We start from the raw sequence: 23,412 nt of genomic DNA, 5'->3' as shown, positions 1-23,412 counted from the left end.
GCTTGATAATAAATTCAACTGGGAGGAGCACACCACAGAACTGCTGAAGCGTCTTAACAAATCTCTGTTTGCAATGCGAATTTTGTTAGACATAGGGGATATAAAAATGAAAAGCTGGCATACTATGCTTACTTTCATTCCATAATATCATATGGGATTATTTTTTGGGGTAATTCATCAAGCTAAGCTGAAGTTTTCTGGGCACAAAAACGTGCAGTAAGAATTATATGTGGTGTGAACTCAAGAACATCCTGCAGAAGCCTGTTTAGGGAACTAGGGATACTAACTACTGCTTCCCAATATATTTATTCCTTAATGAAATTTGTCATTAAAAATATATCACTTTTTCAAACCAACAGCTCAATTCGTGGAATCAATACTAGAAATAAGAATAATCTTCACAAGGATTTAAAGTCACTTAGTCTTGTACAAAAAGGTGTGCATTATTCAGGAACACACGTTTTCAATAACTTGCCAGTAGCCATAAAAAGCTTAACAACCAATGAAATTCAGTTTAAGAGAAGCCTAAAGGATTTATTGGTGGCCAACTCCTTCTACTCCATTGATGAATTTCTTAGTAAAACCGACTGATTTGTATATAAGTACAACATAACTTCTGCACAATTTCAGTGCAGTAACGTGTTCATTGAAAATTTGTGTGTGTGTGTGTGTGTGTGTGTGTGTGTGTGTGTGTGTGTGTGAGTGTGTAAGTATAATCTAACTTGTGCACCATTTCAGTGCAGTAATGTGTTCATTGTAAATAAGTATTACAGTAGTTGTATTACATGTTTATTAACTTATAAATAAATAAAAAACTTTTTTATTTTAAATTCAGTGCATTAGTATTTGTAAAATGACTCTTAGTGTTCATTAAAAAATGACGATCATTCCACTTGGGACCTATGGAATGGTACATTAGCTAATTTGTTTTAGTTGTAAATATTTGTTATGTATTGTTGTTTTTCTGATATGTTCCACATCCTGGAGGACCTCCTCACTACGGATCAATTGGAATGAAAGTAAATCTAATCTAATCTAATATAATCTCAGAACATGTCCTATCAACTGATCCATTCTTCTAGTCAAGTTGTGCCACAAACTCCTCTTCTCCCCAGTCCTACTCGGTACCACCTCATTAATTATGTGACCTACCCATCTAATCTACAGCATTCTTCTGTAGCACCACATTTCGGAAGCTTCTATTCTCTTCTTGTCCAAACTATTTATTGTCCACGTTTCACTTCCATAGATGGCGACACTCCATACAAATACTTTCAGAAACGACTTCCTGACACTTAAATCTATACTCGACGTTAACAAAATTCTCTTGTTCAGAAATGCTTTCCTTGCCATTGCCAGTCTACATTTTATATCCTCTCTACTTCGACCATCATCAGTTATTTTGCTCCTCAAATAGCAAAACTCCTTTACTACTTTAAGTGTCTCATTTACTAATCTAATTCCGTCAGCATCATCCGATTTAATTCGACTACATTCCATTATCCTCATTTTGCTTTTGTTGATATTCATCTTTTATCCTCCTTCTAACACACTGTCCATTTCGTTCAACTGCTTTTCCAAGTCCTTTGCTGTCTCTGACAGAATTACAATGTCATCGGCGAACCTTAAAATTTTTATTTCTTTTCCATGGATTTTAATACCTACTCCGAATTTTTCTTTTGTTTCTTTTACTGCTTGCTCAATATACAGATTGAACAACATTGGGGAGAGGCTACAACCCTGTCTCACTCCCTTCCCAACCACCGCTTCCCTTTCATGTCCCTCGACTCTTATAACTGCCATCTGGTTTCTGTACAAATTGTAAATAGCCTCTCGCTCCCTGTATTTTACCCCTGCCACGTTTAGAATTTGAAAGAGAGTATACCAGTCAACATTGTCAAAAGCTTTCTCTAACTCTACAAAAGCTAGAAATGTAGGTTTGCCTTTTCTTAATTTAGCTTCTAAAATAAGTTGTAGGGTCAGTATTGCCTCACATGTTCCAATATTCCTACGGAATCCTAACTGATCTTCCCCGAGGTTGACTTCTACCAGTTTTTCCCTTCGTCTGTAGAGATTTCGCGTTAGTATTTTGCAGCCATGAGTCATTAAACTGATAGTTCGGTAATTTTCACATCTGCCAACGCCTGCTATCTTTGGGATTGGAATCATTATATTCTTCTTGAAGTCTGAGGATATTTCGCCTGTTTCATACATCTTGCTCAGCAGATGGTAGAGTTTTGTCAAGACTGGCTCTCCGAAGGCTGTCAGTAGTTCTAATGGAATGTTGTCTACTCACGGGGCCTTGTTTCGACTCAGGTCTTTCAGTGCTCTATCAAACTCTTCACACAGTATCATATTTCCCATTTCATCTTCATCTACATCCTCTTCCATTTCTATTACATTGCCCTCAAGTACATCGCCCTTGTATAGAACTTCTATATGTTCCTGCCACCTTTCTGCTTTCCCTTCTTTGCTTAGAACTGGGTTTCCATCTGAGCTCTTGATATTCATACAAGTGGCTCTCTTTTCTCCAAAAGTCTCTTTAATTTTCCTGTTGCCGGTATCTATCTTACCCCTAGTGAGATAAGCCTCTACAACCCTTACATTTGTCCTCTAGCCATACCTGCTTAGCCATTTTGCACTTCCTGTTGATCTCATTTTTGAGATGTTTGTATTCCTTGTTGCCTGCTTCACTTACTGCATTTTTATATTTTCTCCTTTCATCAATTAAATTCAGTATATCTTCTGTTACCCAAGGATTTCTATTAGCCCTCGTCTTTTTACCTACTTGATCCTATGGTGCTTTCACTATTTCATCTCTCAAAGCTACCCATTCTTCTTCTACTGTATTTCTTTCCCCCTTTCTTGTCAATCATTCCCTAATGCTCTCCCTGAAACTCTCTACAACATCTGGTTCTTTCAATTTATCCAGGTCCCATTTCCTTAAATTCCCACCTTTCTGCGGTTTCTTCATTTGTAATCTACAGTTAATAACCAATAGAATGTGGTCAGAGTCCACATCTGCCCCTGGAAATGTCTTACAATTTAAAACCTGGTTCCTAAATCTCTGTTTTACCATTATATAATCTATCTGATACCTTGTAGTATCTCCAGGCTTCTTCCATGTATACGACCTTCTTTTATGATTCTTGACCCAAGTGTTAGCTATGATTAAGTTATGCTCTGTGCAATATTCCACTAGGCGGCTTCCTCTTTCATTTCTTACCCCCAATCCATATTCATCTACTACATTTCCTTCTTTTCCTTTTCCTACTATCGAATTCCAGTCACCTATGACTATTAAATTTTCGTCTCCCTTCACTATCTGAATAATCTCTTTTATCTCATCATACATTTCTTCAATTTCTTCGTCATCTGCAGAGTTAGTTGGCATATAGACATGTGCTACTGTCGTAGGCGTGGCTTTGTGTCTAGCTTTGCCACAACAATGAGTTCGCTGTGCTGTTTGTAGTAGCTTACCCGCATTCCTATTCTTTTATTCATTATTAAAGCTGCATTACCCCTATTTGATTTTGTATTTATAACCCTGTATTCACTTGACCAGAAGTCTTGTTCCTCCTGCCACCAAACCTCACTAATTCCCACTATATCCAACTTTAACCTATCAATTTCCCTTTTTATATTTTCTAACCTACCTGCCTGATTAAGGGGTCTGACATTCCATGCTCCGATCTGTAGAACGCCAGTTTTCTTTCTCCTGTTAACGATGTCCTCCTAAGTAGTCTCGGCCCGGAGATCCGAATGGGGGACTATTTTACCTCCGGAATATTGTACCCAAGAGGACGCCATCATCATCATTTATCCATACAGTAAAGCTGCATGCCCTCGGGAAAAATTACGGCCGTAGTTTCCCTTTGCTTTCAGCTGTTCACAGTACCAGCACAGCAAACCATTTTGGTTAGTGTTACAAGGCCAGATCAGTCAATCATCCAGACTGTTGCCCCTGCAACTATTGAAAAGGCTGCTACCCCTCTTCACTAACCATACGTTTGACTGGCCTCTCAACAGATACCCCTCCGTTGTGGTTGGACCTACGGTACAGCTATCTGTATCGCTGAGGCACGCAAGTCTCCCCACCAACAGCAAGGTCTATGGTTCATGGGGGGAAATGACACCCTATGTTTTCTATTAGTAAGATATGACTGAAACCTATTTGCTGCACTACCAATGACACCACAATATTTTAATTTAGTTAAAAGAATGCTGTTATTCACACAGTCAAACGCCTTTGACAGTTGTCTCTAATTTGTTGTCCAATGAAATAAGGACATTTTCGCTGTAAGTATAAATAGCTTTCTCGATATCAGAACCCTTAAGAAACCCAAACTGTGACTTTGACAGTATGTTATTTTCACTAAGGTGCTTAAGTAGATGCTTGAACAAAACCTTCTCAAAGATTTTTGAAAAATCTGGCAAAAGTGATATCGGTCAGTAATTTGACGGCATTTCTTTGTCCCCTTTCTTGTGGAGAGGTATAACTTCAGGATATTTAAGCCAGTCGTGGAATGTTCCTGTGACAAGTGATTGATTACACAAATAACTTAAGATATGACTAAGCTCACAGAAAACACTCTTTTATTAACTTTATTGAAATGTTATCATAACCACCAGAATGCTTTGATTTCAAGGACTTTATGATGGATTCTGTTTCTTCAGGTGAAGTAAGTATCAATTCCATTTTACTGAGATTGCTTGTGTGCACTGGTCTCGGATAGTCCATTGCATTATTTACTGAACATGGCGACGCCTTGCTATCAGTTACAGAGACAAAATACTTGTTTAAATGGTTTGCAACACAACATGCGTTTGTTATCAGGGTTTCATTTATTTTTAGAGCTATTTGTTCCTCCTCATTTCTGGTCCTACCTGTCTCTGACTTAACTATATCCCATATTGTTTTTATTTTATTGCTGGATGTATTTATCTTCTTCTCATAATGCAGGTGTTTGGATTTCTAGGTAACCTTCTTCAATATTTTGCAGTAATTTTTGTAATGAGCTATAATACTAGTATCAAAAGTGTCCCTACATATCAGATAGTGTTTCCTTTTTGTCTCACATGCTATCTTTGTCCCTTGTGTGATCCATGGTTTCTTATTAGACTTCTGCTTAATTTGAGTTACCTTCAGGGGAAAACAATTTTCAAATAAGGTGCTAATTTTATTAATGAATGATTTGTATTTTCCATTTGTGTCTTGGGTGCTGTGAACATCCATCCTTTGAGCAATCTCCTAATTTCTCAGTTTTGGACTGTTTTATTGGCCTTCTGTGCTCAGTTCTGATAGATGTTTTACCCTGACAATTTTCAAACTCTGATGTTAGATGTTGCATGTCATGGTCAGATAGCCCATTTACTACTGGTTTTGTAATGTGGCTTAGTTGCCTAGAACTGTCTATAAATATGGTATCAATGGCAGAATTTGAACATTTGTGTACCCTAGTTGGGAAATTTACAGTAGTGATTAAATTGAAAGACAATGTAACTGATTTCAGGAACTGTTCACTGACAGTGTTTTTCAGGACATCTATATTAAAATCGCCAGCAATCACTAGTTCTTTGTGTTTTAATTTTAGATGAGATAATAAATCTTTAAGACCATTTATAAACAGGTTGAAATTTCCTGAAGGTGCTCTGTATATGGCTACTATTATAAAGGACCTATTATGAAATTCTATCTCTGTTGCACATGCTTCTAAGTGCTGCTCTAAGCAAAATTTATTAATGTCAGTATTCTTAAATTTAAAACTGTTTTTAACAAATGTGGCAACTCCTCCTTTCTCCATCTTTTGTCTACAGAAGTAGGAGGCTAACTTAAATTCTGTAAGGTTTAACATATCTATATCAGTGGTCACATGATGTTCAGAGAGGCAGATTATATCAACTGGGTTCGATGACTCTAATTCGTCAATGCACATAAGTAGTTCATTAATTTTACTTCTAAGCCCTCGAATATTTTGATGCACTAAAGATAGTTGGCATTTCACATTTACCGAAATGAAATCAGGTGGAAATAAAATTTCTGCTGATTTCTGTAAATTTTTAACCAACAGCTGTGTTCGCTGATCCGATGTGTCTGGATTATGCTGTTTGATTTCTTTATCAAACTGAACAGATTGTAGCTGTGTTCACATTTGTTGATAGTGGTGCGGCAGAGATAGGATTGACTGAATGGTTGTTTTGAGATTGGGGCACACATCTTCCTAGTTATTTATGTGCAAACAAATTCATCTTGGAATGAGTAAGTTGAAGCATGTAATACCTTTCTTTGTTTCAGTCTTAACTTCTTTCAGAACTTGACTTCGTTCTGTCCTACCTGCCCTAAAAAAGGTGCTGCTCCAACACCTATGACCAGTGGTATATTACCACTCATGGCAGTGTCTCCCCCCTTACATTTTCTGCTATTAGCCCAGCCAGTTTATCCTTCCCTTTCATGTTGACGTGTAGGCCATGTCTGGTATAATCCCACCTACTGAGAGAATCAACAGAAATCAAACCAATATGTGGCCCCGCACCCAACCCAAGCAGACGTTCCAACTCCAAATTAACTCTCCCGACAGAAGAGTTTAAATGGCGTCTCAGAACAGACACAAACTCAACATTGGTATGTCTCGTTGCTGATGCAATCTTTGCCAGATCACAGTCTATATTGTACCCAGGATCTCTGTCAATACTATTGCCGGCCCACCCAGAATAACCACAGTGTCTTCCTTGGTAAAATCTTAACAGAGTGAACCCAAATCCTCTGTCAACTAACCCAGACCAGCACTTGGTTTAAAAAAATTTGTGACCTGGTATTCTGATCCTAACTGGTCCTGCAAAAGTTGGTCTACACCTCTGGCATGTGAACTACATAATAGCAAAACTTTCTTTCTCTTTGCTGACTTCCATACATTCTTATTCATTTTTCTACTGAAAGTTTGTTGTGCCCTCTCTACACCTACCTCTGTCTGAGGCTCATCAGCTTCTAACTGAAGCAACAGGTCAAACTTATTCTTCACATTCACCACAAAGCTGTCTGACAAAGTTCTAGGCCTGTTACTCCTGTTACCTGTTGCCACATCCCACCTCTCTTTACCCTTCTCCCTCCTTAATCTGTTCAGATCTTCCCTAGCCTGCTCTAACTGTGTATGAAGGGCCTCAATTTTCCCCTCCTCTTCCACTATTTTCCTATCTCTACTGCATATCCTACAGAACCACGGATGAGTCTGATCTACTTCCCCATTTCCCACGCAGCTACAGTCACCCAAATGGAAAAAAACTACTGCACCCATCACACCAAACCCCCGGAGCTAACAATTCTACTGCACGTCAGACACTTTTCACTCATGGTGAAAATCTTACTTTAGCGAGAATAAGTCAAATTAAATTACAGAAAAACAAAAAAACACGTTTACAAAAGATTAGGTCTAGTCTCAATCGTATGTAAACAAACTTACTTTAGTGACAATAAGTTAGGTAACCGAAAAGAAGAAGAAAAACACGTTTACAAAAATTAGGCCTAGTCGCGACTGTATGTAAACAAAGCTACTGCCGTATGCACAAAGTTTCCAGATACCGGAATTTACAATTTACGCTGTGTTTCGCAAAATAGGAGTTAAACAACAAAGGGATACGCTTTTCTTAAATTTCTGGGACGGAACAAATCAATTACATGGGATTCTGTGAATTTTACTACGCTAAAACGTATGCAAGAATATGATCGTAACCCCACTTTATGTTCTTTTCGTGTTTTCTAGAATAATACGCAAAGAGAAGTGAAACGTTTAATAGTAAGCTTGCAAAACACACTAATACACGTATTAAACTAGTTTCCTGAACTAAACAGAGCTTTATAACACTCTAAATCACTTATCTGTATGGCAGCAAAAACTCACGCTTCTAGGAAACAAGAACTGGAAGAGAGTAGTGTGATCTGCGTCTTGGTCTAAGGCAGCAACAAATATTTACATAGGCTAATAAAGTTTATGTAGATGTATCCGCTGGATTTGTTATTTATGGTAGTAGTAAAAACTGCCCGCTACTACACGCTACCTACATACGGTACTTAATCTATGTGACTGTGGAAAGCGACACACCACTACTACTGCATTCGAATGTTACAGGATTGTTTTTCTTACTCCTCTGCAGTAAGATACATTTTCTCACAATTAGAACAAGCAGAAATTCTGTCTAAGTAATCTTGTGAGTTACTTTGAATCTGCGTATTTTGCCTGATGGATTCATTCTTATGTTTGGAAATATTAGTGCCTTGAGTTTAATGAGTTAATGGCGACTCAAGATTACATGACACAGTTAAGGTCCATGAAATTCCCCCTGTTAGCTTTGTTTCACAGCATGATTTACTCCTTTGGGTTATCGAATATTGAGCAAAACTCATCCAGGAGTGTTTTGATCTACATGTGCAAAACATTCATTGTACTTGAAAAAAAATATCTGGATCATAAGCAATGTTGCAGGTGAAGCAAGTTTCGTTAAACATGTTGACAAACTTAGGACAAATAAATTTAGCCTTGCTATTGATGAGTCACTAGATATGGCGTGCTTAAAACATTTGTGTTTGGCGGTACGTTTTCTGAGCGAAGGAAACAAAATAGCTGATGCTTTTCAAAGACTGATTCCACTTACTAATGCTACTGCAAAACATTACATCAGAAGATTGTCAAGTTTTTCTGTGATAATAATATTCCTTAGAAAGAATATAATAATATTCCTTAGAAAGAAAATATGACTGTGAGCTTCCAGCAGACTGGAGTAATACGTCTCAGCAACTTCTGTTAATCAGTAGAATGAAAAACCTGTCTAAGAGTATACAGATAAACTATGCGCTATAAAGGTTCATTACGCGTTTTGATATATTCGGAAATGCCATTTTCGCCTTTGTTATAAGGATTTGAAAATAGGTCTCTGCCCAAGACTAGCCATCGAATGAATACAAAGTAAAAATTTGCAGCTTGAACTGGTTTTCTGTTGTACTGCGAATCTAATTGGTTTTACAGTGGATGAAGCGAAAGTTATATTAGGGGCCTGTCATTCATTATCCACTTTCCTTAAGCAAGATATTCCACAGCTGTTCGTGATGAAACGCGTTTGCCATTCATTTGCGCTACATGCTTCTTAGATTTGCTTAGCCCTTCCTACAGATTAGATTAGATTAGATTAGATTAGTACTTGTTCCATAGATCATGAGTATAACACTTCGCAATGATGTGGAATGTGTCAGGATAATAAAAGGTGTCTATACAAGATATTACATTATACAAAATATTACGTGACACTTATTTTAATTTTTTTTCTTTTTTTGTGGGGGTTGGGGAACATACCCACTAACTATATCCAAAAATTCATCTAATGAGTAGAAGGAGTTGCCACTAAGAAATTCTTTTATTTTCCTTTTAAATGCTATATGGCTATCTGTCAGGCTTTTGATGCTATTAGGCAAGTGACCAAAGACTATTGTGGCAGCGTAATTTACCCCCTTCTGAGCCAAAGTTAGATTTAACCTTGAGTAGTGAAGATCATCCTTTCTCCTAGTGTTGTAGCCATGTACACTGCTGTTACTTTTGAATTCGTTCAGATTGTTAATAACAAATTTCATAAGTGAATATATATATTGTGAGGCTACAGTGAAGATCTCTAGCTCTTTAAATAAGTGTCTGCAGGATGATCTTGGATGAGCTCCAGCAATTATTTTGATTACACACTTTTGTGTAATGAACACTCTTTTACTCAATGGTGAGGTAACCCAGAATATGATGTCATAAGGAAGCAGAGAATGAAAATAGGCATGTTAAGCTAATTTACTGAGATGTATATCGCCAAAATTTGCTGTGACCCTAATAACATAAGTAGCTGAACTCAACCGTTTCAGCAGATCTTCAGTGCGTTTTCTTCAGTTCAACACCTAATCAATGCATACACCTAGAAATTTTGAATATTCTACCTTAGCTACCGATTTCTGATCGAATTCTATATTTATTAATGGTGTCACTCCATTTACTGTGTGGAACTGTATGTACTGAGTTTTGTCAAAGTTTAATGAATGGCCATTTACTGAGAACCACTTAATGATTTTCTGAGATCCATCGTTTACAATTTCGCCAGTTAATTCTTGTCTATTGGGTGTGATAGCTATACTTGCATCATCGGCAAAAAGTACCAGCTTTGTATTTTCGTGAATATAGAATGACAAGTCATTAATATATATTAAGAACAGCAGAGGACCCAAGACCGAACCTTGCGGCTCCCCATTCTCGATTGTTCCCCAGTTTGAGAAATCACCAGTTTTTTTTGCATATTATGTGAACTGCTTATTTCAACTTTCTGCACTCTTCCAGTTAGGTATGATTTAAACCATTTGAGCGCAGTCCCATTCATACCACAGTACCTGAGCTTATCTAGAAGTATCCCATGATTTACACAATCAAAGGCTTTGAGACATCACCAAAAAATCCCAACAGGTGACTTCCCATTACTCAGAGAATTTAATATTTCATTTTCCGTTGAAAAACCTTTCTGGAAACCAAACTGACATTTTGTTAAAACTTTATTTTTACAAAGGTGTGAAACTACTCTATAATACATTACTTTTTCAAGAATTTTGGATAAGGCAGTCAGAAGAGAGATTGGGTGGTAGTTGTTGATATCAGACGTATCCCCTTTTTTATGCAGTGGTTTAACAATGGCATACTTCAGTCTATCTGGGAAGATACCCTGCTTCAGAGCGCTATTATATATATGGCTAAGAATCCCACTTATCTCTTGGGAACAAGCTTTTATAACCCTGCGGGAACCATGTGAGCTTTTATTCTTGAGAGAGTTTATTATCTTCTTAATTTCAGAAGGAGAGATGGGTGGAATTTCAGTTGTATCAAATGCTGTGGGTAGGGCCTCTTCCATTAACTGCCTTGCTTCTTCCAATGAACATTTAGATCCTATTTTCTCTACAACATTTAAAAAATGATTATTCAAAATGTTTTCAACTTCCAGCTTGTTGTTTATCAAGTTTCCATTCGCTTCGATGGTGATGACGTCATCCTGTACTCTTGGTTGCCCTGTCTCCCTTGTAATAATATTCCAAATTGTTTTGATTTTGTAATCAGAGGTATTAAACTCAGACATGATGCACATGATTCTGGACTTTTTAATAACCTTTCTTAATGTAGTACAGTAGTTTTTATTATATTTGGTTGTTTCTGGGTCATTATTCTTTCTTGTTGTTAGATACAGTTCCCTTTTGTGGTTACAAGATATTTTTAATCCTATAGTAAGCCAAGGTTTTTGCATGGATTCTTATAATTAGATTTAACTACGTTCTTGGGGAAACAGTTTTCAAATTCTCTTACAAGTGTATCATGAAATAAGTTATATTTTAGATTAGCATTGAGTTCCTTGTTCACCTCATCCCAGTCTAACTGCTGAAGATTTTCTCTGAAATTTCTAATTGTTGAGTCATTGATTGAATGCACAACTTTGGAGGGTAGTTTTGAATTACTGAATGGAGCTATGTCATATACTATAATTAGCCGAGCACCATGATCAGAAAGGCCATTCTCAATAGGACAAGAATTTGTGTTTTTAAACTTATCTTGGTCTATAAAACTGTTATCTATCAATGTGTTGCTGTCCTTTACTACCTGAGTAGGAAAATTAATGACAGATGTCAAATTGAAAGAACCGAGCAATACTTCCCGGACATTCTTCCTTATTACACTCTTTCAGTGAATCAACATTGAAGTCCCCATAAATAGTAATTTGCATCCAAGTTTTCCAGAAATAAATGAAACTTTCCTGAAGGGGACGTACATAGTGTTACAATTATAAAAGAGCCCTCCTTCAGTTTAAGCTGACAGGCACACGCTTCTATACGTTGCTCTAGATAAAACTTTTTTGTATCCAAGCTTTTTACACAGTGATAACTTTTGACATATATGGCAACTCCTCCTCTCACCTTATTCTCTCTACTCATATGTGCAGCTAGTTTATAACCACTGATATTTACCTTTTCTATATCAGACACAATGTGACGCTCAGACAGGTATACTATATATATTACATTATCAGATTCAATGTCATCCAAACAAACCAGGAGCTCATCTATTTTGATCTACAATCCCCGAATATTTCGGTGAAAAATGGTAACATAATTTTTTAAAATGGTAACAAGCATACAAAACCTAGCAAGGAATGTGTATAATTATATCTGGTGTAGCCCTGAGTACCTTGGTTAATTGAGAGAGTTTTAGAGCTATGTAAAAGTGAAACAGCACATATTACTTCATTTCAGCGAGACACACTGCCTCTTTTTACACATGGTTGCATTCATGCTTCTTGAGCAGTATGATTCGCTGGAACTGTTTTTATCGATGCTGTGGCTAATGACAGACTTCTGGCAAACGACTCAATTCTGTAGAAATTAAATGATAATACTACAAGACTCTTAATTTTTTGATTTTTTTCTGGAGAAATTAAATCATACTACTACAATGATCTTTAATTTTCTTGATTTTGTGTTGCCTATCTTCAGCACACTTTATCTTAAAATGCAGTCATTCCCTGTATCGTCACGATGAAGCAACATTGAAGTGTTGTTAGAATGTTACATGAAGGACAATCACCTAGAAATAACCTTCTCGGAATACGTTTAGTATCGAAATCCCAGTCATTTTAAACACATAGACTGTGTTTTAAACCTCTTGATGAACTGTATTTACGAGCAAAGGGTTTGTAGAGCATTGATAGAAATACAGATCTGATTTGGGGCCAATTGAGTAACTCTAAAACTTGGTGCTTAGATTTCTTGATTGAGAATGCTCAACATATTGGACTGTCTTCCGTAAGCTGATACAGAGAGATGGAACATCTATGTTCCCGGGGTTGTCAGCCATGAATATGTCACAGTTGTCTTGTCTTATTAGTTGGCTAGTGTGGAAAGAGTATTTTGGCAATAAACAGAACGAAGAACGATGTAAGAAGCAGACTGAGCACTAGAAAAGTAACCGAACGTTTGCATTCTACAAGAAGTACTTAATTTGTACCCTGTTACGACTTTCCAATTGACACGGAATTTCTCCATCTGATGAGTAATGCCACTTACAACGCGGTGGTGGTGAGGAAGAAAATTATAAATTAAAAAAACATTTTTTCAGAATATCTTGCGTAATTTTTGCTTTATCTTTCGAAATTTTTAAGTTCTACCTCCTGAAAAAGAATCGTAGCTGGCAACACTAGTGATAAATAACATGTTTTGTATTTGTATTTTTTTATTTATACTTTGGATCTCTTATTGTACAGGAAGTGAACATCATATAGGACAAGTCTTTTTTCTTAGGAAATATCTAGTTTCAAAACATTGTTCTCTCTAAAAAGTTACACAGTGAGAATGAAAACAGAAAAACGTTTTCTCTAAAAAATTACACTGTGAGAATGAAGACAGAAACATGATGATTACACGTCTGTGGGTATGATATTGGGCAACAATTAATTTCTACACATAAATGAATGCCATTTGTCTCCTGTTTAAATAGTTGTCTGGTAGCAAAATACCAGTTTTTTCTTGACAAAATTTACTTCAAAAATACAGTAGTAAAGATTTTGTAAGAAGAGAATATCCAAGATATCGAGTGGCAGAATAACTCAAACGTATGAGCCAAAAGGAAATGTCAACTGTTGCATAGAATCAAAACTGCTCCGAAATATTTATTAGAATAGGTGCTAGGCAGGACTGATTCTTCTTTCAGAGTTTCAACAAAGTTTTTTCCCTTTTTTATTATCTTCTAGCATACAAACTTTATAGCCATCACAATTGAACAAAGTTCAACATGCAGGGCAAAGTAGCCCAGCTTCTCGATAGTATCATAAAGTGATAGACTGTACTTTACCGTGTATGATCGATAACAGAGATAATACATAAGAATGTAACTTAAAATTAAACAAAAAGATATGAAATTTTAATATAACTTAAAAAATTGTACTATTTGAATCTGATTGTCTATTCTCGACACGCAATTTAAAGAACCGTTTTGACAGAGTTCAGTCATTTCGCTTTACCTTAACAGTAGAGCGGAAATGATATGGTCGTCGGATGGGCGAACCAATAACATATATATTTTTTATCTAGCTGTATATAAATTTCGGCATATGACTTGACAGTTGAAGAAATGGGAGGGTGGAATCCTGTAAGAGAAAGCGAGAAATATGGAGTGGGTAAGTTTTTTTCACGATTCAGTTTTGCTGAATGTTGTTTACACTTGCGCATCTGCGGCCAAGCCCACTTTTTGGACAGGTTATGGTGATTGCTTCACTTGAACCATTCGTTGAATGTCATTCGCCGAATATCACTCAGACCAAAATATAACGATGTTCGTAGAAATTAACCTACAATAGAGATTTAATGTATGTTTCAGGGCAAATTGCTGCGTCCCTGGTTTGTTGTTTACGTTTGACAAAAATGCTTTATGCACTGAGCGTTATGCAATAATTGACGAGAAAGCCGTTTAGGCTTACTTATCACATAACGAGATATCATTTGTCTATTAGTTTATTGATTCAGGTTGATAGTTGTACTCGGTCTGCAGCAGCTTTGTTTAGTATTTTATGTAACAAAACAAAATAAGTACTTGGAGTGAGAACCACATTTCTGACTTTATGTTTAAAATTAGTGACATACTGTGTAGTGCAGAACATCATAGGAAATATCCTTTCAAAACTTTGCACCTATGCCTTTTGCCATGATAGATATACTTAAGTATTTTTGTAAGAAAAACTTTTATTATTCTCAGGTTCTGTAATATAAAACATTTGTTTGACCATCAATGACAGCAATATCATTTGCACTGTTATGGTAATGTCTCCAGCTGGTGAATTGTTTCCTTGACCTTTGTAGTGCATGTTAGTGCTCCCTCAACAATTGAGCTCCGACATCCCTCCCCACCTGACATACTCATTAAAATGTCACAATAACTTATGTTCTTCTCTTTGCCTCGTTTCTTTTTCTGTATTGTCTAGTGCTGTAAATTCATCCAGATTTGGAATTAAAACTTGGAAACTTTTCTCCTCTACAGGCAGGGGTGTGACATACGAATGCAAGCCAAATTGTAAAAGCTTTTGGCTGTCTCATATTACATCACTACTTTGTGCTTCAGTGATCCTTTGCTACTTATTACTGTACTTACTTCGTCTGTTTCATTTCAGACCCATATCAATAGATGGTTGCTAGTACAAGCTATTTACTTTCTTGGTTAATGTTTCTGTAAGAGGTCCCCCTTGCTGCATTTTTCATATTGATGTACAATGTAGACCTATGTACATAATATAGACCAATATACCTGTTGGAGATTTGTTGGCAATGTAGTTTACCATTTCTTTCCATTCTTTACATAAAGTGTGTTAATTATGGAACATTATTTGTGTTCATCCACTCACAACTAAATTGCTGCCTTCCAGCCTAACCTAGATCTAGGGATTCACTGCAGATCAGTTTGTCACCACAAACAATGTATCGAGGGGAGGCACCGTGACACTCTCACCGAACTGTCTGATACGTCAACATGTTCACAATTTTGCAGCAAGTAGCAGGCAGGAAATTGGAGATGTGAAGATATTCCAAAAGAAAGCAGAAGAGTTTTTATTGCTACTGCTCTTATAATTAATAACTTCATTAGGAATTGAGTCTGGAGTTTAGTTTGTAACCAGAAATCATATGGATCATATAAATTCTAGTTACTGTTATTAATATAATTTGTGATCTGCCAATAGGATCGCTTAGAGAAATATTTTGTTCCTAAAACACGGTATCTTATCTATAAGTTCATTTTGGCCTTGTGAATACTCGGAGCGTATTTGATTTCTTCAGTGCCATTATAATATTCAGTCTGAATCAGTAAATCTATTATTCATGGGAAAAAATATAACATTTAATTTATTGCTTGCTATTACTCCTGTTTGCACTTTTTTATGCTGATGGCTTTGGGCTTCTCTTGGAGTCCCTGAGGTTGCATTGTTGTTGTGGGTCTCAGCCCAAAGACTGAGTTTGTGCAGCTCTCTATGCTAGGCTATACTGTGCAGGCCTCTTCATCTCTCTATAACTACTGCAACCAATATCCACTTGGACCTGATTACTGTAACAGAGTTTAGGTCTCCCTCTACAGTTCTCACCCCTCACTCTTCGCACCATGACCACATTGACAATTCCCTGATGCCTCAGCATGTATCCTGCCAATCTTCTTTTCATCACGTTGTGCCAAAAATTTCTTTTCTCAAGAATTTATTAGTTGCCTGGTCTACACATCTGATCTTCAACATTATTCTGTAGCACCACATATCAAAGTCTGGTTTCTTTCTGTTTGGCCTATTTATCATCCATGTTTCACTCTAACATAAAGTTACACTACAGACAGATACATTCATAAACGGCTTCCTAATATTGCTTGCCTTTCATGACTGCAGTCTGGTTTCTGTTCAGATTGTAGATAGCCTTATCGTTATCTGTATTTTATGCCTGACACTTTCAGAATTTCAATGAGGTTAGTCCAGTTCACACTGCCAGACATTTTCTGTAAATCCACGAATGCTATCAATGTAAATTTGCCTTTCTTTAAGCTATCTTCTACGATAAGTCATGGGGGTCAGTGTTGCCCTTTGTGTTCTTACGTTTCTCCAGAATCTAAATTGATCCTCCCCAAGGTCAGCTTCTACCAGTTTCTTCATTCTCCTGTAAATAATTCCTGTCAGTATTCTGTGATGTTTACACCTGGCAGCAACTGCCAGTTTTGGAATAATGAATTATTTAGATTTTTCCTGAAAGACATTTTTGCTGTTCTGCCACCTTTCACACCAGGTGGAATAATTTTCTCATGGGTGGCCCCCCAAGGATTTCCATAAACCTGAGTGAATGTCGTCAACTCCAGGTGCCTTGTTTTAAGTTAGATTTTGAGTGCTCTGTCAAATTTTTGTAGCAGTGTTGTATCTCTCATCTTATTTTTTGATAATGTAATCTTCCAGCTCATTTCCTTTTTTCCTTTCACCATTCTGCCTTCCTTTCCTTGTTCAGTACTGACCTGCCATCTGAAATCTTGTCTTTGAATTTTATAAAAGGTTTCTGTATTTTTCCTGTAAGCAGCATCTATCTTTCCCCTGATCATGCATGCCTTTACAGCCTTGGATTTGTCATCTAGCCGTTTCTGGTCAACCAATTTGCACTTACTGTCAGTCTCATTTTTTAGACACCTGTGTTTCCTTTCATGTGCTTCATTTAGGGCTGTTGCGTTTTTATATTCTCCTTCATCAGTTAAATTCAGTATCTCGTGTGTGTTCCAAGGATTTCTGCTATGCGTTGACTTGTTTGAAACTCTAAACAACAAGAAGTTCTTTCAGTATATCCAGATCCCATCACGTTAATTTCTTACTTTTCTGTAATTTCTTCAGTTTTAACATGCAGTTTATAAACAATAGTTATAATAAGTACACATCTGCTCTCAGAAATGTTTTGCACTTTAAAATTTGATTTTGGCGTGTATCTTATTAGATTAGTGTTCTGATGGATGAGTATGAGATGCAGTCAGCCTCTTGAGGCCAACTAAGGAGCTACTTGACTGATTGATATCTGTCCAAAGGTCAAGTTACCTGGCAGCAACTGGGAAGATGGCGTTCATACCAAATGCTCCAAATTCCATGATGCCTGTGACAGAGAATGACGTAGTGATTGTTTGGTCCTGATTGGCTTGTCTAGGGCCACAATGTGGAACTTTGCCATTTTTACTGATGAATGAGCTGCCATATTTGTTTTATTAAGAAAAGAATCTTACAGCTACATCCACATACATATTCTGCAAGCTACCGTATGGTGTGTGGTGGAGTGTACCTTGTACTACTACCGTTCACTTCCTTTTCTGTTCCACTCACAAATAAAATGAATGAAAAACACTGCCTATGTGCTTGTGTATGAGCTGTAATTTCACTTATCTTAACTTCATGGTCCTTACGTGAAATGTACATAGCCAGCCATAGAATTGTGCTGCAGTCAGCTTCATTTGCTGTTTCACTGAATTTTCTCAGATGTGTTCCAAGAACAGAATGTTGTCTTTCCTCCACGGATTCTTACTCAAATTCATGAAGCATCTCCATAATATTCACATGTTGATAGACCATATCGATAGCATATCTAGCAGCCTGCCTGTGATTTGTTCTGATTTCTTCCTTTAACCCAACCTGGTGGAGATCACAAACACTCAAGTTGCACTAATGTTCTACATGCGGTCTCCTTTATGGATGAACCATACTTTTCCTAAAATTATCCCCATGAACCATGGACCTTGCTGTTGGTGGGGAGGCTTGCATGCCTCAGTGAAACAGATGGGCGTACCGTAGGTGCAACCACAATGGAGGGGTATCTTTTGAGAGGCCAGACAAACGTGTGGTTCCTGAAGAGGGTCAGCAGCCTTTTCAGTAGTTGAAAGGGCAACAGTCTGGATGATTGACTGATCTGGCCTTCTAACACTAACCAAAATGGCCTTGCTGTTCTGGTACTGCGAACGGCTGAAAGCAAGGGGAAACTACAGCCGTAATTTTTCCCGAGGGCATGCAGCTTTACTGTATGGTTAAATGATGATGGCGTCCTCTTGGGTAAAATATTTCGGAGGTAAAATAGTCCCCCATTCGGATCTCTGGGCGGTGACTACCCGGGAGGACGTTGTTATCAGGAGAACGAAAACTGGCGTTCTGCGGATCGGAGCGTGGAATGTCAGATCCCTTAATCGGGCAGGTAGGTTAGAAAATGGACAGTTTGCCCTGTTCTTGGTATCCTGCAGAGATGATGGAGGAACTTTTGCAACAACAATGCGACTGTTTTTTTTCTGTTTTTGTTGAAAATATTAAGGACTGGTTTGGAGAAGACATAAGAGAGAAGGTGAGAAATGGATCATTGTTGAATATTAACCAAACACAGGCACCTCAGACCTGTGACAGGTTGGGTATATATCCATTACCAAAAACTCAACCGGTTTGAAGGTGTCATCTTTCATTGGGATCATACGCTACAGACAGATAACTGTGTGTTAACCTAGAGCCACATGGAATCCATTTTGTTCATTGCCTCCAGAGAACCTAAGGATAAAAGGGTGGACCCCGGAGCTTTCATCCTAGCCTGAGAAACTTAAGATCATGGGTTACAGATATGATGTCGAGCTCAATTTTCTCCTCCAATGAGCTTTATGTGCCAGAGGTTTGGACGTATGTCGTCCCTTGTGAACAACTCCCTACATGTGTAAACTGCCCAGAACATCCCCCTCGTGTGCCGATGGGTTCACTTTCCAGGAGGAGAAGAAAATCCAGAAACACGAAACTCGTGATTGCCTGTTTTATCAGGATACTAAGAAAACGTTTAAATGACTCCACTTGATCGATAAGATGTCAAACTTTGCAAAAATTTGTGAAAATTCACACGGTCTCGGACACCAACTTCAGGTACTAGCTACATGTGAATGTCTGTTTTACAGTTGGGGGATGGTACACTAGCCCCCCTTCATCACCACAGCCACCACACTAGTGATAACCATGCCATCAGTGCAGCCAGAGATGCCTCATCCTGATCCAGCATCACCAGGGAAGCGGATACCTACCAAGGTGCCCTCCTCCCAGGATAAAACAGATCAGCAATCTACCATCAGCCAGTGGCCAGTGGAGACACAGGCTGTGGGCCATAGAAAAGAATGGTCCTCTTCTGTTGCAGAAGTCAAGACAGGAAAATTCTCACAGAAACTGAATCCTCACATGGGCAAGAAGGATAAATTTAAAGTTAAAGTGAATTCTGCTGCTCCATTTGATCTGGGCCAAGTTACTAGAGCAGTCAATTTCAGAACTGGAAGTCTGCTTCCTTAACACTGGAGCTGTGATCTTAGTCAGCCATACACATTACAATCCGAAGCGCACACATCTCACCCTTAATCCAGTGGTATGTCCCTGGTGACCTCTGCAACTGAGACCATTTTCCTATCACCCTCTTTTTCGACCAATGGAACTTGCACCATGTAGGTCATTTCAAAAAGCCAACTAGCAAGCTTTCAACTCCAATGCAACTTAGCCATGGTGCTGTGAAGAAATAGTTGCAGCTGCCAGAGAGCGTTGCAGGAAACTTTGACAAAAGTGCCAGCCCCCTATGGAACACTTAATAGCATTCAAGAGACTTTGTGTGAAGGCATGGTATTTAATAAAGAAGTAGGAGAAAGCAGGAGTGTTGGAAACAGTATGTGTCATGTGAGAGCTCACATCCAATCGTCTCAAGTATGGGTTAAACTCTGCAACATTTTTGGCCACCCATTGTCTACAGTAGATCCTTGCATCTCCCTGAGTGGCGACACCTATACTGATCCAGTGGCTATTGCTGAGTATTTTGAGGCAAGCTTCACCAAAATATCCACATCCAGTAACTACCTTCCTAATTTCTCATCTGGAAACACCTGGTGGAGTGAAATTCTCTGTCCTTCCTTGCACAAGGTTTAGTGTCATACAGTGTTCCACTTAGGGAATGGGAGCTTCTGCAGCACTTTAGCAGAGTGTCAAGACACAGTTCCTGGATCCAATAAAATCCATAAGTGAATGCTTAAACGCCTTAGCAATGACAGCATCAAACTCATCCTTGGGTTTTCCACTTGTATTTTGTGGAAAGGGGAGTTTCCCTCCCAGTGGTGGGAGGGTATTATTATCCCTTTCCTGAAGAAGGAAAAATGCCCTCGAATTTTGAGTAATTATCGATCAATCTCTCAAACAGACAGGCCATGCAGATTATTTGCAAGAATGTTTGTGCCTGGAAGCCTTAGGACATATATCATAGTTTTGAAACTGTTTTTGGGAATTCTGGTTCATGACAGACCAACTGATTCAAGTCTGTAGTGCGCAATGCTTTTGTGCAATGCCAGTACCTGATCACTGCCTTCTTTGAACTACAGAAGGTGTATGACACCACCTGGTACCATCACATCCTGTCCAACCTGCGTGAGTGAGGCTTTTGGGGCTGCTGACCATTTTTATCCAGAATTTCTGTTCCTCTGGCTGTTCTGGGTCCAAATAGCAACTAATACATTCAGAGCATTGCCCTCTTCATGTTTGCAATCGGTGGTATTGTGACTGCAGTGACAGTATCACCATCACTGTCAATGACATTTACCTGCATTACAGTGCTGCATCGTTGCACACCACATAGTGCCAACTTCAAGGGGCTACAGAGAAGATACATAATTGGGCTCTGAATTGTGGATATCAATTTTTCATCTGTGAAAACTAGTGTCATGTACTTTTGTTGAGTCAGAACTGTGCATCTGTACCCAGAACATTTACCTCAGTAACCAGTTACTTGAAGTCATTGAAACTTTCCAATTTTTAGGCCTTTTATTTGAGTCAGTTAACATGGTTACCATATGTACACCAATTCAAGGCAAATTGCTTGAGGAATATTACAAATCACCCAAAAATGGGTACACCAGCTGGAATACAATTAGAAGCTCTCTGTGAGGACTTCCAGCTGTCTGCTCTTGTCTGTGTACATAGAATTCCCTCTGGGCATCCCCTGTGGTATGTACCAAGTGATAAGATTCGGGTGGACCTCTTCTGGATCGTAAGAAAAATGTTGACCCCTCAATTCTCAGATGTGCATTCAGTTTGTGTCTCTGTGACTACCCATATTCAACATGCATCTACATGGACGGATTGAAAATCAATGACAGTGTTTGTTATGCTTTTGCACACGGAAGGGAGCACGAGAAGTATTCTCTGGTGAGTATATACAGTGTATACACTGCAGGCTCAGCAGTACTACATTAAAGCTCTCGCCATTAAGGACTTCCCGGTTTGTATTGACACCGTGAGCTGCTTAAAAGACATAGCTCAGTGCTACCCCAAAAACCTTTTGGTCACTAACATCCAAGACCTTTTAGTTGACCTCCACAGCCACAAAATGACAGTAACATTCATCTTAGGAGTACCAGGCTCAGACTTAAAATTGCAACTGTGTCCGATTCTGAACACTTGAGATATGAATAGCAGGCTACAGTGACCTTCAACAAGCTGAGAGCAATCGAGGGGACCATTGAGGTGGCATACTTCTCTCCAGGCCCCTCAGAAAGATGCCGCAGTACTTCACTAACTGTGTGTGGGACACAAGACACTTAACCATGTATTCCTTTTGCATCAGGAGGGCGCCACTCAGTGCAGCTGTGGTGGTAATCTCACAGTAGCACATATCCCAGCAAAGTATGCCTTGCTGGCCGATTTCAGATAAGCATTCAGCCTGTGTGCACTCTACCTCAGATACTTGCAGACAGTGGGTTGGCAGCTACTAAAGTCTTACATTTCCTGAGGGTAAGCAGATTTTACAATATAATTTAATGCACGTTCGGTGTATGGTATCGTTGTGAGAGGGAGTACCTCTCGTTGTGGCATGTGCCCTCAGGCTACTTTCTCCCTCCTTACTGTCAAGCTTTTTCAATTTTTTATGTACGTATTTTATTTATCTACCTGTTTAAGGTAAGTAGCTTTCTAGTCTTTACAGTCTGCATTTTCTCACCTCATTTTCATTTTCCACCCCATTTTTAGTTGTACTGACTATGATGACTCTTCTTTGTGTATCCTTCAGTGACCAGATGCAAGTTTTAGCTATCTGGCTGACTGCTTGGGCTTCATATCAGTTTTAACTGTCTGATTAAAACTACTGTCACACATATTATTTTCAGCTATGACAACATGGTCACAGATCCTGTAGCTGACAACTTTCCTTTTCTCATTTCTTATCTTTCTACATGATTTTCCTGTGGATCGAGGGACAGAGAACTGAGTAGTGCAGTCCCTTTAAATTCAATATTATCATCATTACAAGTTGTCATACTCATTGCTGAGTGTTGTGAATTGGGCATCTATATTCAGATTGTTACCAGCTTGTCTTGGAGCCTGCTGAAGAATTGGAGATCTTCTTGTTTTGATCTATCCACTTGCTTGCTGCTCTCCTCCTTGGTCTCGTACCTTCAACCTTTTCTTTCCAAGATTATTTTCTCTACATTTCCTCCATACCTTCTTACAATATGGCCAAAGGATTGGAGAATTTTTTGACTGACACCAGAAGAAAGGTGCCTGGAGATATTTAGTTGCTTAATAATGGACACATTAATTCTCCTTTAGGTCCATTTTAGGTGCAGTGTCATTTGCCAGCACCAGAGCTCAAATGTATCAATATACTGTTTGTCTCCGGCCTTAAGGATCCATGTTTCACAACTATGAAAGAAGGTGGGAAACACACGTGTTTCAGCAAGCTGGGTCTGCCCGAAAGCAGCTGGTTGTAGGGCTTCACGCTCGTCTTCAGTCCTGGAGACTGATTCAGTGAAGTCCTCCCAGCCAGGGAAACCCAAGGAA

General features: G+C 38.4%; 1 protein-coding gene across 1 annotated transcript in view; it reads left to right on the top strand.

Annotated features, from left to right (window-relative positions):
- Positions 1 to 14,055: 14,055 nt before the first annotated feature.
- Positions 14,056 to 23,412, top strand: part of LOC124605633 (dedicator of cytokinesis protein 1) — a 460,559-nt gene continuing 451,202 nt past the window's right edge. The window contains exon 1 of the mRNA XM_047137451.1: positions 14,056 to 14,223. Coding sequence (XP_046993407.1) covers positions 14,178 to 14,223 — 46 coding nt within the window. The 5' untranslated portion in view covers positions 14,056 to 14,177. The remainder of the gene's footprint in view (positions 14,224 to 23,412) is intronic.

The sequence above is a fragment of the Schistocerca americana genome, chromosome 3 (genome assembly GCF_021461395.2).
Source record: "Schistocerca americana isolate TAMUIC-IGC-003095 chromosome 3, iqSchAmer2.1, whole genome shotgun sequence".
In the NCBI taxonomy this organism is placed as follows: domain Eukaryota; kingdom Metazoa; phylum Arthropoda; class Insecta; order Orthoptera; family Acrididae; genus Schistocerca; species Schistocerca americana.
Note: the sequence above shows the minus strand (reverse complement) of the source record. Positions and strands in the feature narration are given on the sequence as shown.